Source organism: Puma concolor, chromosome A1 (assembly GCF_028749965.1).
Source record: "Puma concolor isolate L17-30 chromosome A1, mPumCon1.1.hap2, whole genome shotgun sequence".
NCBI lineage: Eukaryota > Metazoa > Chordata > Mammalia > Carnivora > Felidae > Puma > Puma concolor.
The window spans coordinates 163,179,833-163,195,374 of NC_141667.1; the positions used below are offsets into that span (position 1 = coordinate 163,179,833).

A 15,542-nucleotide genomic window follows, 5' to 3' on the forward strand; every position below is an offset into this window, starting at 1 on the left:
CTTCTTCCAAGCTCTTCAGTCTGGATGAGATGTCCTTCCTGCATTTTCCTGTGTCCCTTCCTCCTTCTGTCTTCTTACTTAGTGCACCACAGGTTTTAAAGAATGAGGACCCTGAAGGCGATGTCTCTCTTTTATTTCTGTATACCTTACCATTCAGTGTATGGTCATGAGAAATACAGTTTGATTTTTCCTGAGCTAGTTTTGAATAAATAATCAGTGGCTGGAAAAGTTTAACCAGGATAAATTCCATAAAGACCCCAATACTGACCTAATGATGAACACAGATTTATGAGGAAATTCAAGAAAGCATGATTTGGGGAAAAACATTTCTACTGGAATGGGAATACAAGAATTTAGGGGTGAAAAACTAGATTATAAATTCTTATTTGATTGGCGATAAACAGTTTGCCAATACAAGTTAACAGAGTTTTAAAAGTATGTCTAGAGAGCTAAATTGAGAAGTATGTATTTGACTTACCAGGAAAAAGAAAATAGAAATTCCTAATCCTCACAGGGGCCTGCCTGATATATGTTGTGCTTGAGAAACGTCATACATGTGTCCTTGTGGAGACTAAGTTGCCACACGGAGAAGAGTGAAAACAAAGGTTCAGCTGTTGACTGGCATAAATATAATATAAGGGTGATTTGATCCCCAAAGCAATTATATAAATACAGCATCCAAGATAAATTGTGAAAAAAAATTAAAAGTTTGTGACTGAGTGTGTGTTTGAAGGAAAATTAAAAACTAATAATAAAAACAAGTTTTCAATTCTGGGTAATTCAGAACAGTGGTAGCACTACAATGGCCCTGAGGAAGTAAAAAGGGGCGCTGGTTCTTTGGGGGTTTTGGAAAGAAGTTGACAGAGCAAAACAGAAATCACGACAGTTGATAGCAGTAAAGAAAGATATTATCTGAATGGAAGACTGTGTGTGTGTGCGCGCGCGCGTGTGTGTGTGTGTACAGAGTCCTAAGCATTAATTGGACATTGTCACACTGCCAGGTACCACTCCTGATTTCAGTATTTTCTATGCCTAAAGCACTGTAAGGATATATAAAATGGCAGTCCTTTGCCTTGGCTCATAAACACTAAAACACAAAACAAAACAAAACCCCAGGAAACAAAATGCCATCTTCCTAAGTTATTTCATTTTACAATTGATGAAACATTTTAATTTAAAATGACTAATTTTATAGTTGAGTCATCATCTCCACAGGATATGGCTTCCCCCCCCCCTTTTACCATGAATTCCTTGCATCGCTTTAGAACACTTCTCATTATTAATGGTGTATACTCAGAAGGCACTGGGTATAGGTAACTTACCAGTGATGAAAATTAGCTGCATGACACGATATGCACACATACTTGAAGCCAAGGAAGGTAAACACAAAAATACACCTAATGCTTGGAGAAAGCTATCAGTGAATTGCACAGCCAGCCCTTACACCTTCCACTTCGCCTTGGACATCTCTGCCTGGCTGCCACAGTGACAATTCAAACTCAGCATGACCCAAATTTATTTCTTTGTCTTCCTCACACCCACACGCCTCTTATTCTTCTGTTTTCTCTTAGTGGATATAAGTATCCTCTGAGTTGCCCAAGCTAGGAACTTTGTAAACATGCCTGATTCCTTCCTCTGCAATCCTGAAATCCAACAAATAATCAAGTTCTAATGGTTTGAATTTTTCAACTTTTGCTCAGTGTGGATTCCGTCTGTCGTTTATCTCATCCAACAGTTTTACTGAGCACTAAATTTAGGTCATGTGTTGTGCTCGGAATAGCAAAAAAAGGAAAAGAAAAAGAAAAGACACTATCTCTACCCCCATGGAGCTTGCGATCTAGGGGGAGGAACAAGTATGAATGAGAATCAGAAAGATACATTGGAAGTTGCAGCTGTAAGAGCAATACAGTGGCCAGACTTTGACCCAATCAGGAAGGCTTCCCTGAACAGTGACACTTAAACTGAAATTAGAAGAAAGAAGGGGCGGCAGGGTGGGGGTGGGGGGAGAGGAGGGGTTTGGCGCGCCTGGGTGGCTCAGTTGGTTAAGCATCTGACTCAACTCAGGTCAAGATCTCCCAGTTCATGGGTTTGAGCCCTGCAATGGGCTCTGTGCTGACGGCTCGGAGCTCGGAGCCTGCTTCGGATTCTGTGTCTCCCTCTCTCTCTGCTCCTCCCCTGCTCGCTCTCTCTCTCTCTTTCTCTCTCTCTCTCAAAAATAAGTAAACATTAAAAAAATATTTTTTAAAAGAAAAGAAGAAAGAAGGGGGTAGGAACATCCCACACAAAGTCAATAGTCATGAATATACACAAAGGCTAAAGTTGGAGAGATACAGCAATATGGCTGAAGGGGGTAGAGACAGACAGACAGACAGAGACCGAGAGAATAATCAAACCCGACAAGAGGAGCAAGTGTGGTGGGTCCGTTCAGATCTTTATTCTCACTGTTCTCCTGACGCTAACACTTGCTCACCAAGTTGTGCCTCTTAGCTTTTCTACTACTTCTACTCCATCGCTTGCGTTTCCTCAGATTTGCCTTCCTAAACCAGAATTTTATCTTGTCCTTCTAATGCTTATAACTCCTTCAAGGGGGTTCCCCTGCACACAAAACCCAAATCTCCCTTCACAACCCCACGACCTCTACCCTCCCACACCTAGAAGCACAGAAGTTCATCCTCCCGCTCCCAAGACTGCGTATGTGCTATTCTGCCTGGCTAAATACTCCTCACCTTAGTATCTGGTGAAACCCGACCATCCCTCAGGGCTCAGGCCAAATATCAACTCTTTCCCTGATCCTTCCAGCTAACTATTTGATCCCACTACACTTTGCACATACATCTATTGAAATAACATTTCACTATATATCCTAATTGTTTCTATTACTGTCTCTTTCCCTAGGCTGAGTCACTTGACATTAAGAACTATCAGTTACAAATTTGCACAGCATCTGGTTTATATCAGACTAAAAACAAAAAATCTGTGGCACAATTCAGAAAAAAAAAGATATAACAATATGCAATTTTTCCAAATGATTCTTAAGAACCTCATCCTTAAAGGGCACTTGGTGGCTCAGTTGGTTGAATGTCCAGCTCTAGAGCTTGGCTCAGGCCATGATCTTGTGGTTCGTGAGATCAAGCCCTGCATTGGGCTCTGCACTGAGAGTGCACAGCTTGCTTGGGATTCCCTCTCTCTCTTCCCTTCTTTCTGCTCCTCCCCTGCTTGTATTCTCTCTCTCTCTCTCCCAAAACAAATAAACTTTAAAAATACCCTCCTCCTTATATCCAACTTCATAATACATGTTAAGTCAAATTAAATTACTGCTTTAGAGAAAATAGATTCTATTAAAAAAAAACCATCATTTCCATGATATCTGGACCCTCTAATAATCAATCTTTGGGCTCAGGGTTATTTGAAAAACATTTTCCATACCAGATAATCTTCAATAATAAGGATTTTGAATTTTCATCTGTAGAATGGTAGCACACTATGATACATTTTTTCAAGCAAATGGTTGTGTATTTCTCTAAAATTTCTTACTCTTTATTTCCCAGAAGATGTTCTAGAGCAGCAGAAACAAGAGAAAAAAGGTGAGCTGTTAAGTGTGATTTCACAGTCCATGTCAGAAGCTCAAAGAGCAGTTATCTACAGTTGTTTCCCCTCTCTATCTCAAATGGCCTGGCTTTAGGAAGAGGAGGAGAGCTCCAAAACGAATAATCCAATGAAAAAAAGAGCAAAAGACATGAACAGACACTTTTCCAAAGAAGACATCCAGATGGCCAACAGACACATGAAAAGATACTCAACATCACTCATCATCAGGGAGATGCAAATCAAAACCACAATGAGATACCACCTCACACCTGTCAGAATGACTAACATTAACAACTCAGGAAACAACAGATGTTGGCAAGGATACAGAGAAAGGGGAACACTTTTGCATTGTTGGTGGGAATGCAAACTGGGGCAGCCACTCTGAAAAACAGTATGGAGGTTCCTCAAAAAATTAAAAATAGAACTACCATACGGCTCAGCATTTGCACTACTAGGTATTTATCCAGAGGATACAAAAATGCTGATTCAAAGGGGTACATGCACCCCAATATTTATAGCAATATAAATATAACAATAGTCAAGTTACAGAAAGAGCCCAAATATCCATTGACTGATGAATGGATAAAGAAGATGTGGTATAGGGATGCCTGAGTGGCTCAGTTAGTTAAGTGTCCAACTTTGGCTCAGGTCATGATCTCGCGGTTCATGAGTTCAAACTCTGCATCATGCTCTGTGCAGACAGCGTGAGACCTGCTTAGGATTCTCCCTCTCCTCTCTCTCTGTCCCTACCCTGCTTGTGCTCTCTCTCTCTCTTAAAATAAATAAAGTTTTTAAAAAAAGAAGAAGGGTACTTGGGTGGCTCAGTTGGTTAAGTGTCTGACTCTGGCTCAGGTTATGATCTTGCGGTTCGTGAGTTCAAACCCTGCATCAGGCTCTGTGCTGACAGCTCAGAGCCTAGAACCTGCTTTGGATTCCGTGTCTCCATCTTTCTCTGCCCCTCCCCCAATCACACTCTGTCTCTCTCTCTCTCTCTCTCTCTCTCTCTCTCTCTGAAAAATAAATAAACATTAAAAATTTTAAAAAAGGATGTGGTATATATATATATATATATATATATACATATATAAGATATATATACATATATAAGATATATATATGTATATATATATATATAACGGAATATGTATATGTATATATATATGTATATATATACATATATATAAGATATATATACATATATATATAATGGAATATGTATATGTATATATATGTATATATATGTGTATATATATATATATATATATAAAATGGAATATAATGGAATAATACTCAGCAATCAAAAAGAATGAAATCTTGCCATTTGCAACAATGTCAATGGAGCTAGAATGTATTATGCTAAGTGAAATATGTCAGTCAGAGAAAGATATATATCATGATATCACTCATTTGTGGAATTTTAGAAACACAACAGATGAATATAGGGGAAGAGAAAGAAAACTAAGATAAAAACAGAGAGGGAGGAAAACCATAAGAGACTCTTAAATACAGAGAACAGAGGGTTCCTGGAGGGGTGGTGGGTGGGGGATGGGCTAGATGGGTGATGGGCGTTAAGGAGGGCACTCGTTGGGATGAGCACTGGGTGTCATATGGAAGTGATGAATCACTAAATTTTAATCTTTTTTTTTTTTTAATTTTTTTTTCAACGTTTTTATTTATTTTTGGGACAGAGAGAGACAGAGCATGAACGGGGGAGGGGCAGAGAGAGAGGGAGACACAGAATCGGAAACAGGCTCCAGTCTCCGAGCCATCAGCCCAGAGCCTGACGCGGGGCTCGAACTCACGGACCGCGAGATCGTGACCTGGCTGAAGTCGGACGCTTAACCGACTGCGCCACCCAGGCGCCCCCTAAATTTTACTCTTGAAACCAACACTACAATGTACATTAACTAACTTGGGTTTAAATAAAAAAATTTTTAAAAGCTTGAAAAAGAAAAAAGAAAGAGGAGGAGAAAGCCTGAACTTGTAAAAACATCGCAGTCAATAAACACTTGCAAATATCCAAGCAAAGGAACGATACTGAGGTGTGTTAGTGTGTATTTTGATGGTTCCACCTACTACAGTAAGACCTCTTCTTGTGTCTTTTCTACTTCCTGTTCCATTACTGTTCCCATGCCCTGGAATACTGTCTCTTCTTCCCTGAGTTGAGCCAGTCTTCAAAACTCAGCTCAGCTCTTATCCATCATGGTCTTAATAATCTTTCAATCTGTGATCTGAACTAACATCCTATAATACCATAGATCGTTGTCCTCTTGTTGGTACTAATGTTAATAACGGTCTAGATCTCTTCGAGACCCAACAGTTTTTGTCAGATCTGGTGTATTACACAAACATTAAGTGCATATAGCTCGCACAGTGGAAAACAACTCAGAATTTATAGTTAGCATATAACGAATGTAAACCTTTGTTCTCAAACCAATTTAGCTGTTTAATCATGAAATTAATACTTAATATGAAATTAAAATATTTTATCTCTAGAATAACAATAGTTTTCTCATAGTGGTGTTGCGAGAACCAAGTGAAGTCATAGTTTACACATGCTTTTCGTAAAGGCTAAAGAGCTTGTTTATTATTTTTAAATTTACATTAATTTTGTTTAATTTCTCCAACTCAATATTTAGCTTGTGGAGAGAAGGGACTGATTATGTCTTGGCTTCAAGTCTCTCGTCTAAAATGAGGACAATAATGCCAACCTAACAGGGGTTACTGAGAAGGTAAATGATGTCATAGAGCCCAACCCAGAGCTTGTGCGTGGAAAACACCCAGTAACTGAGTCTTTTTCTCCACTTTCCTATATATTCTTGAGTCTCCACCCCAGACCTTGGCCCAGTGGATGCTTCCTGTATATTTGAGAAAAATCTGTTTCTTCTCTAGCTCTTAAAAAATGAGAATACCTTTTATTTATTTTTATTTTGTATTATTTAAATTTTAGTTAGTTAACATACAGTGCAATATTGGTTTCAGAAGTAGGAGTAGAATTGACTCATCACTTACATACAACACCCAGTGTTCATCCCAACAAGTTCCCTCCTTTAATGCCCATCAACCATCTAGCCCGTCCCCCCGCCCCATCAAAATCTGTTCGTAACAAAGATACAGCTGTCCAATACAGTTCTTTTAAATAGGACTTGACTTATAAAAATAATAAACATTGAAACCAATATCCATTCCTACAGGATTACTGAGAACAACACATTCCTCAACATTATGGATTTATTTTTTAAATATCTACCCATTTCCACAAAAGTTTTTTAAGGTGATAGAATAAAGAATGATTGAATCTTCAGGAAGAGACAGAAAGACTTTTCCTGACCTCTCCTTACACATCTTCTCCCCTCCTCATCCTTCACACTGCCGAATCTGTTAATTCTGCCCCTTAAATCATTCACTTCTTCATGATATTTGCCATTTTCTAGTATTGTTACGTACTCATTAACCATGTTTATTGACTACTTTCTGTGTCTTTCCACCTCACTGCAATGCAATCTCCAGGGGGCAGGAAACTTATCTGTTGTGTTTTCTAATCAACACTCAACACCTAGAACAGAGTTTGAAAGCTAGCAGGCCCGCGGCATACATGGAAGAGACACAACATCACTTTTGGCTGCTTTGATTGACTCATTTCCTGGTTCTTCTGCTTCCCAAAACTTTAAACTTGACAAGAACAGGGTTCAGATATTTGGTTGTGAGGTCACTATTTTATTTTATTACTGCTTTTGGAATTGAACAGGAGCCAGCTCTTGCAACACTGAAAAAGAAGTCATTATTGAAGCAGGGGGGGAAAAATAGCACTTGGGGAAGATTCTGGTCAAAGATCACCATGACAACAGCCAGCTGTTTCTGTTCTAGGAAGGAACACACCCTTACTGGGTAAGAGCCTCCAGTTAGCCTAATTCTGGTACAAATTGGATGGCTGAGTTCTACACCATATATGCTTTCGACACTCACTTTCCAGTCTTGTAAGACACAGCCCTGCCAGAAATCTCAGTGAAACAAAGCCTGGATGTTACAGATCTTTCCGACCTCCCATCTTTCCTTACAAAGGAGAGGGACTATGGGTTTCATGAAAGAACACTCCGAAATGGAGTTCAGCTTTTAGTTAAGTACCAACGTTGGTTTCGCAGTTATGACAAAGGATGGTAACGTAAGACAACAGGAGACACTGGATGAGGGGTATATGGCAACTCTCTGCCGTGTTCTTGCAACTTTTCTGTAATTCTAAAATAATTCCCAACTAAAAAAGTTTATAAAAGGAGAGAAAAAGAACGTAAAGTAGATTGACCAAAATCTTACAGTAAATATTTATTTAGCAGAGGAAAGAAAGATGGGTAATTTTTTTCCCACTCTTGTTTTTATATTCTGTTCCATGTTGTCAACACTATTTTGCTATTATAAATGAGACACGTATAATAAACATTATCAATAAAAATAATTTTTGTACTTCTATCATCTAAAACACATGAGCTTCTTTTTTTAAGTTATTTATTTATTTATTCTGAGAGAGAGAAAGTGCAAGTAGGGGAGGGGCAGAGAGACAGGGAGAGAGAGAATCCCAAGCAGTCTCCACGCTATCAGCACACAAACCATGAGATCATGACCTGAGCCAAAACCAAGAGTGGGAGGCTTAACCGACTGAGCCACCCAGGCACCCTAAAACACATGTATTTCTATTAACTTTTAAATTCCCTACTGAATAACAAGGGGGGAAATATAAAGGTCACCCGATTTGATTAATAAACTGTTTAGTAATAAACTTAAATAAATATAAACTGTTTATTAATAAACTGTTTTAGCTCAGCGGGTATCCATTTGAAAGAATTCATCGTCCTGATGGACTCTTAGGATGGTTATCTCTAGGTTCTTAGAGCGAACATGAGAGCTGACAGCATTGATCATTATGACTCCATTTGTGAAGAAACTTTAACATGTAATATTTCAAAGCCATAGCGCTTTCATTATTATTTTTAATCAGGAATATCTCCAAATACACTTACGGGCTTAAAAGTGAGCTTTTTGGCTAATAGGAGCCATCTGGCAATTCTTTGATCCTGGATTTCCCCACATTTCTGTTTGTTCTACTACAATCAGAAATTATCTTATGAAACACAGAAAACTTAATAAGACCTCCATTTGAAACACAACACCATAAAGAAAAACAAAACAAGAGCCAAATAACCAGCCTGCGCAATTAAATAAAAGCGTTTACCCCGGGGAGGAGTGGATGGAGCACCGAGTGGGCACGCAGGCTGACGGTGATGTCCGCCCCTTCAACTACTGCCATTCAGTCTGTGAACACCCACCAAGCTGTAACCTTAAGACATGTGCCCTTCTCCGTATGTAAACAATACTTCAGTTAAAACCAAAACATTAAAACCAGAAATCCACGAAATTAGAGTTAGATTGCTGACTATGAGAGTGTCTCTATGAGTTTTAGTGAGCCCAAACTGTGCCTCTACCCGGTGAACCAAGGCGGGGGCAAGGGGCTCTCAAACTCTCCCTGAGACTCTCGCCTTGTGATCAAATTCATTCTTTGGCGAATTCGTTGTTTTAAATGTCAAGTTAAAAAATTGCATAAGATGGCCTCTGATCAAAACCTGAGAAGTGAAGAAATATGGGAAAACCCCCCCTCCCAATGATTGCCAAATCACAGCATCTTACTTCATAGTGAGCCCAAGATCCATCAACAAATATTCATAGAACACCCACTGTGTGCAAATATCACGATGAATGTGTAGAGGAAATATGGCCCATACCACAGAAGCCTCTACTCTTTAGTTGTACAGACAGGACACGTACAAATGACAAGGCAAAAACCCCACAGGTAGCATGTGACACCAAATACTGATGTGATTCTAGGCATGCTGTGTGCTGAAGGGAGGCTTTCTAGCCCAACATGCCGGAGCTTACTCACAAACCAAATATACATGCAGGAAAATTGAAGTGCCTGTGTGAAACTTAGGTTGGACTTATAGAAAAATAAAAATGGGTGACATTCTGGAGTGTCATTTAGCAATACTTAGCTCTGAACCTTTTTGACATAGTCATAAAATGATGGCAACTGACGTTGAGTAGCAGAGGTAGAAAGCAGAGTATTCTAAAAAAAATCTAAAATAAAATTATATTTCTGTTAGGTATACATCCAATATGTGTGTGGATGTGGCTTAAAAATAACCATGTGATTGAATGCTGCATTCGTTTTTGAGAATTCTGTACATTTTAATTTTTAATATTATTATTATTATTTCAATATATGAAGTTTATTGTCAAATTGGTTTCCATACAACACCCAGTGCTCATCCCAAAAGGTGCCCTCCTCAATACCCATCACCCACCCACCCCTCCCTCCCACCCCCATCAACCCTCAGTGTGTTCTCAGTTTTTAAGAATCTCTTATGCTTTGGCTCTCTCTCCCACTCTAACCTCTTTTTTTTTCCTTCCCCTCCCCCATGGGTTTCTGTTAAGTTTCTTAGGATCCACTTAAGAGTGAAACCATATGGTATCTGTCTTTCTCTGTATGGCTTATTTCACTTAGCATCACACTCTCCAGTTCCATCCATGTTGCTACAAAGGGCCATATTTCATTCTTTCTCATGGCCACGTAGTACTCCATTGTGTATATAAACCACAATTTCTTTATCCATTCATCAGTTGATGGACATTTAGGCTCTTTCCATAATTTGGCTATTGTTGAGAGTGCTGCTATAAACATTGGGGTACAAGTGCCCCTATGCATCAGTATTTATTACTTTTTTAATGTTTTTTTATTTTTGAGACAAAGAGAGACAGAGCCTGACTGGGGGAGGGGCAGAGAGAGAGGGAAACACAGAATCCGAAGCAGGCTCCAGGCCCTGAGCTGTCAGCACAGAGCCTGACGTGGGGCTCGAACTCACAGACCGTGAGATCATGACCTGAACCAAAGTCAGACGCCTAACCGACTGAGCCACCCAGGCGCCCCGTGAGAATTCTGTACATTTTTAAAGAGTTTAACGAGCCATTTGAAAATCCCAGGACTCCAAAATTGCAAGAAAACCTTTTTTAACTAACTATGAAAGAATCGTAAAACCTACATAGGGAAAATTATATCCAATTGGGAAATTTAAATTTTGATATTTAGTAAGGAGATATCACGCATTTAAGCATTCTTGGATATATAAATAAAACACCGTAAGAGTGCATTTTCTTCCACAGAATTACAATTTTTATAAAATTCCAACCAAAAATGTCAATCGATCTATAAAGTATTTGGAAAATTAATACATAAGAACATAAATGGACACTTTGAAAGTAAAAGGGAGAACCTAAGGTTTTTTGAGCCTTACTTAAATCAGAATAGAGTAGAATAAACAGAAACAAAGAAAGCTGTATAGATTCAAATTGTTCAGCATTTTCTCAACTCCAAAAAAAAAAAAAAAAAAAGGATGCTACCAAACAGAAAAATAAAATCATGGGCTTTCAGAAACCCTCTTGGTTATACACATATTTTTGTAGTGCTAAATAAAATATGTTTTCCCTGCATGAGAGTAAAACTGAGAACAAACTGAGGGTTGACGGGAGGGGGGGCAGGGGGGGAGGGGAAAGTGGGTGATGGGCATCTAGGAGGGCACCTGTTGGGATGAGCACTGGGTGTTGTATGGAAACCAATTTGACAATAAATTTCATATTAAAAAACAAACAAACATATTATGAAATTTTACTGAATATGATAAATATACTACGGGGAAAAATAAATAGAAAATATATGAAATAAGAGAGAAAAAAAAGAGAATGGCGTCTAAAACGACATTCAAGCCAGTTTCACTGATGAGGAAGGAGAGCAGATATGAGCAGTCACTAAGGTTCTCGTCTTCAAACCTTTCATCTCAGATCTATGAATGTTATGAGTATATATACAAGGAGAGAAAGAGAAAGAGAGAGATGTACTATATACTGTATATATACACATATAGGATATATCCATATGCATACATACTGTATATATGTATACTATATATATATATATGTATATACTATATGAAAGGTTTATAAAAATCTTAGGCAAACCATGATCATGACAATAGCAATTACATCTGGGTTTTAGATACTAAGTAAATTTTGATTCACTTGATAGAATTCTCTCTTACTTTCCAAACTTCCTAAAAATTACAAATTATTTACGGAAAAATTTTAATCAGTGTATCATTTGTGGATGCCATCAAATCACATATTTGTAAAAATGTGCACATGGGAGGAAATTTTAAAATATAATAGAGGGTATTTTGAGGAAGTGGGACTCCGGAAGTTAATTAATTTCTTACTCAACGTCCTTTCTTCTTAAATCTGCTGTAATGAGCCCGTATCCTCTCTGCAATGGTAAAGTTAAGGCTTATTTGTAAGATGAATGTGCAGAGGCTGGGGAGTGGTAGCACAGAGGCTGAAGATGATTGAGGCATTCTGACCCTACTAGATATTAAAGCTCATTATGTTACAAAATACTTAAAATATTTTATTTAATACAGATAAACAGAATAATAAATCAATGAAAAAACAGTCTCAGAATAGATTCATGAGAGACTTAATATTAACACAGTAAGCTTTCCAATGCAAACAAGTTGAAAATAAGCATCCCATGAAATTAGCTATATTTAATAGCAGTTTGGTAAGAAAACATAAAAGAAGAAGGGAAGATAAAGCTGGTGCGATGTGATCCACCAAATAAACGCCACAAGGATTAAGGAGTTAAGTACCAAACTAAAACACTAAGTTATGAAAAAGTCAAAGTAGCAGATTATAGACTAGGCTGTGTAAGAGATTACAAATACATATATTTTCAGCTTTGATATAGTAGAGAAAATCAAAAAGAAAAGTTTATCACATTAAATACACAGATGTAAAATCTCTGCAGGAATTTTAAAAAGCAAAATATGAAAACAGTTACACCCAAATTTTGTTAAACAGTATGTCTAACATAGAGCTTATTCAAAATCACAAAAATATTAGGATAAATGAGGGAAGCCAGAAATAAAAATTAGCAGGTGATAAAATTAGAAGTTACCCAAATATGCAGAAACAAATTCATCCTTCTCTTCGAGCAAGCAACAGATTACATTTGAGATACTGTTTGACAACTACTAAACTAGCCAGAATAAATTTTAATAAAATGCTGTAAGAATGTGGAGACCTTGTGCACTGCATTTCTGACTGTACACATTTATAACTCACTTTGAAAGCAACATGGCAGTAATAAATGTTCATCCTCTTTAGTTCTGATATTTCATCTATGGAATTTATATGGAACACATAAAATTCCTCGGAAATAAGAGATCTGCGCACCAACTTTGGAAATGATCATGTGACATAACTGTATGATAACGAACTAACGTGGATGTGTGAGAATTACTTAGAAAGAAGGAAAATGCTTATTGTATAACGATAAGTGAACGCAAAAATATGCCGTAGTATATATATGGTGTGTTTTTTCAATTGTGTACAAAGTACAGATGATAAAATGCAAAGTATGAAAACAATTCACCTGCTCAAGTATAGTAAAAATATGAGTGTTTCGTAGTCTATATTTGCTTAAAGTCAATTGTGTCTAACAGACACAAAGCAATACTAAAGGTAATTGACACAAAGCATTTATAAAAATCATGGTTTTGCAAAACAGGAAAGACTTTTTTCCATGAATAAGGCAGTCAGTGAAAAATACGTTTACAGTCAGAGCATCGTGTGTGTGTGTGTGTGTGTGTGTGTGTGTGTGTGTGTGTGTGTAAAACAAAGTCTGTTTTAAACCTAGAGCAATAAACACAATGAATCGCGGCCGCACACCTGCTCCCGGCGTGATCCCAGGGCGCGCAGCGCACCCTCAGGGAAGGTGTATCTTTACCTGACCCTCCGGGACTCAGGTGGATACAGCGCGCGGCGCTCTTCTCCTCGAGTGACGGACAGGGCTTCTGACGCAGGTGTGTCCCATCCGAGGAAGACCCTGTGCCCCCTCCCCTCCTCTGTGGTTAAGGCAGGGCCCAGCCCTCCAAGTCCGCTCGTCGGGGACAGACACCTGCCGGCGCGCCGGCTGTGCCACAAAAGCCACACGTGCTGTAGAGGCCACGTGCACAGCCTCCGGGCACCGCTCAGCGCTCGTGGAGGGGAGCGGGTCCCCAACCCGGAGGCCGGGGTCCACACCCGCACACCCGCGGACTCCGGCATCCCGTCTGCTAAGTGCTTCCGCGCCCCAAACCTACCTGTGTCTTCGGGACCCAGAGAGGCGCGCTTCCTTCTGCCGCTCTGGCTGGAGTTGCTCTCTCCCGCCGGGGCTGGTGCAAAGATCCCCTGGGGAGACAGAAACCCCAAGTTACAGCCCCGGTGTCGCAGGGGCGCGGGGGTGGCGGGGGGCGGGGGACGGGCTGCGGCGGCTGCACTCACTTTCAGCGCGCTAGGGACCGCGGGGGCCAGGCGCGCGCCGGACGCCCCGGGGGTTGCGGCCCCCGCCCTGGGAGGGCCCGGCTCAGCCCGAAGCTCGCGGGGCTCCCGGGGCCCCCGCAGCTCCGCCCGCAGGCTCCCCAGCTCGGCTTGCAAGACGGCCACCCTGCACAGGGACACCACCGACAAGCAGCAGGACGTGAGCGCCAGCAGCAGGGTCACGGCCAGCAGCGCTGCGTCTTTGGGGCGCGAGCCGGGAGGCTCCTTCACTTTCATTTCTTCTCCCCTCTCCGGGCGAGGACGAAGGCGTGACCGCTCGCCTTCCGCGCAGCCCTCCATGGCACTCGGGGGACTTGGAAGGTCGGGGCCTTTCGAGAAAGTGGCCGCAGGGAAGGGATCATTTCCTGTGAGCGGTGCTTGCTGAGGTCCCACACCGACTACATGGCCTGGCTGTGCCGTGTCCCCCGGGAGAGCTCCCCGGGGTCTCCCCGCGTCTGCCCAGCTGCATCCCGGCCCCCAGTGGGTGATAGGTCTTCCTGGCACCGGCCCTTCCATCCGATTGCCCAATCATTTCCTCATTTCACTTTCAGTATCTGTAAGAATTCTAATGGCATCTCCACACACACACACACACACACACACACACACACACACACACACACGGGCCCCTGGCATCTCCCCGCCAGGCGGGACTCAGGGTTTGGACCGGCCCACCCGGGACGTGTGGAGCCCTGCGGTACTACAGGAGCTCCCTGCGGTGTGGCCCGAGCTGGGCCACTGGGGGCCACTCTGCGAGGGCAGGGGAGAAAGAACGAGGTTCCTGCTGGTGTAATACAAAGAATTAATGAGCAGGTCAGATAAGCCAAGTGCTTAGTACTGAAGTGCACTCCGCTGCAGAGTGATTCATGAACGGTCTCTAAGTGGGAAAGAAAACCAGATGTCCTCAGAGGCCGCAGGGACGTCCACTGGGGAATATTCTCTTTATTATCGTTGGAGCATTGCCGTAAGAAGAATGGGGCTACACATTGGAGACGTCTTTACATTGGATGCGAGGGGGTCTTTACATGCAGGGGATGCTGCAACCAACCCCAGGAGCGCTCCCCGCAGCTCCCGGCCGGCTCAGCCCCACGCTGGCCGGGAGAAGTGGTTTCGACTCCAGCTCCAACGCTTCGGTCCAGACCCACCATGAACTGCCCTTTCCCTAAAGCAGCTTCTCTACTGGGCCCTATTAGGTTGACTGCCAGAATCGAATGCCTATGTGAACAGCCCGGCTCGGCTCACTTCACTTTCAAATCTCTATTGGTGGACCCAGAGTTACTGCAGAGACGCTGGTCCTGCCTGGTCTCCATGGCCAGCTCCTGGACATTTCCCGGTTTCTGGCTCTTTGCCTCCGGCACCGGCAGGTTGTGTAAGGAGCTCACACTTGGACAAATGTTACCGACCACTTGCCAAATTCTGGCTACATGACTCCCCCGTGTGCTAGGGCTACTGAGCAGTAGCCTCGTCCCACCTCACTGTCCCATGCCAGCTTCAGAAAGAAA

At 41.3% G+C, this 15,542-nt stretch overlaps 1 protein-coding gene across 1 annotated transcript in view; it reads right to left on the bottom strand.

Annotated features, from left to right (window-relative positions):
- Nucleotides 1–14,718, bottom strand: part of TNFSF13B (TNF superfamily member 13b) — a 33,606-nt gene extending 18,888 nt beyond the window's left edge. Inside the window, exons 1-2 of the mRNA XM_086708433.1 lie at nt 14,005–14,718; nt 13,824–13,911 (exon numbers count right to left, since the gene is read on the bottom strand). Of these exons, the coding sequence (XP_086564559.1) occupies nt 13,824–13,911; nt 14,005–14,556 (640 nt within the window). The 5' untranslated portion in view covers nt 14,557–14,718. The remainder of the gene's footprint in view (nt 1–13,823; nt 13,912–14,004) is intronic.
- Nucleotides 14,719–15,542: the final 824 nt, after the last annotated feature.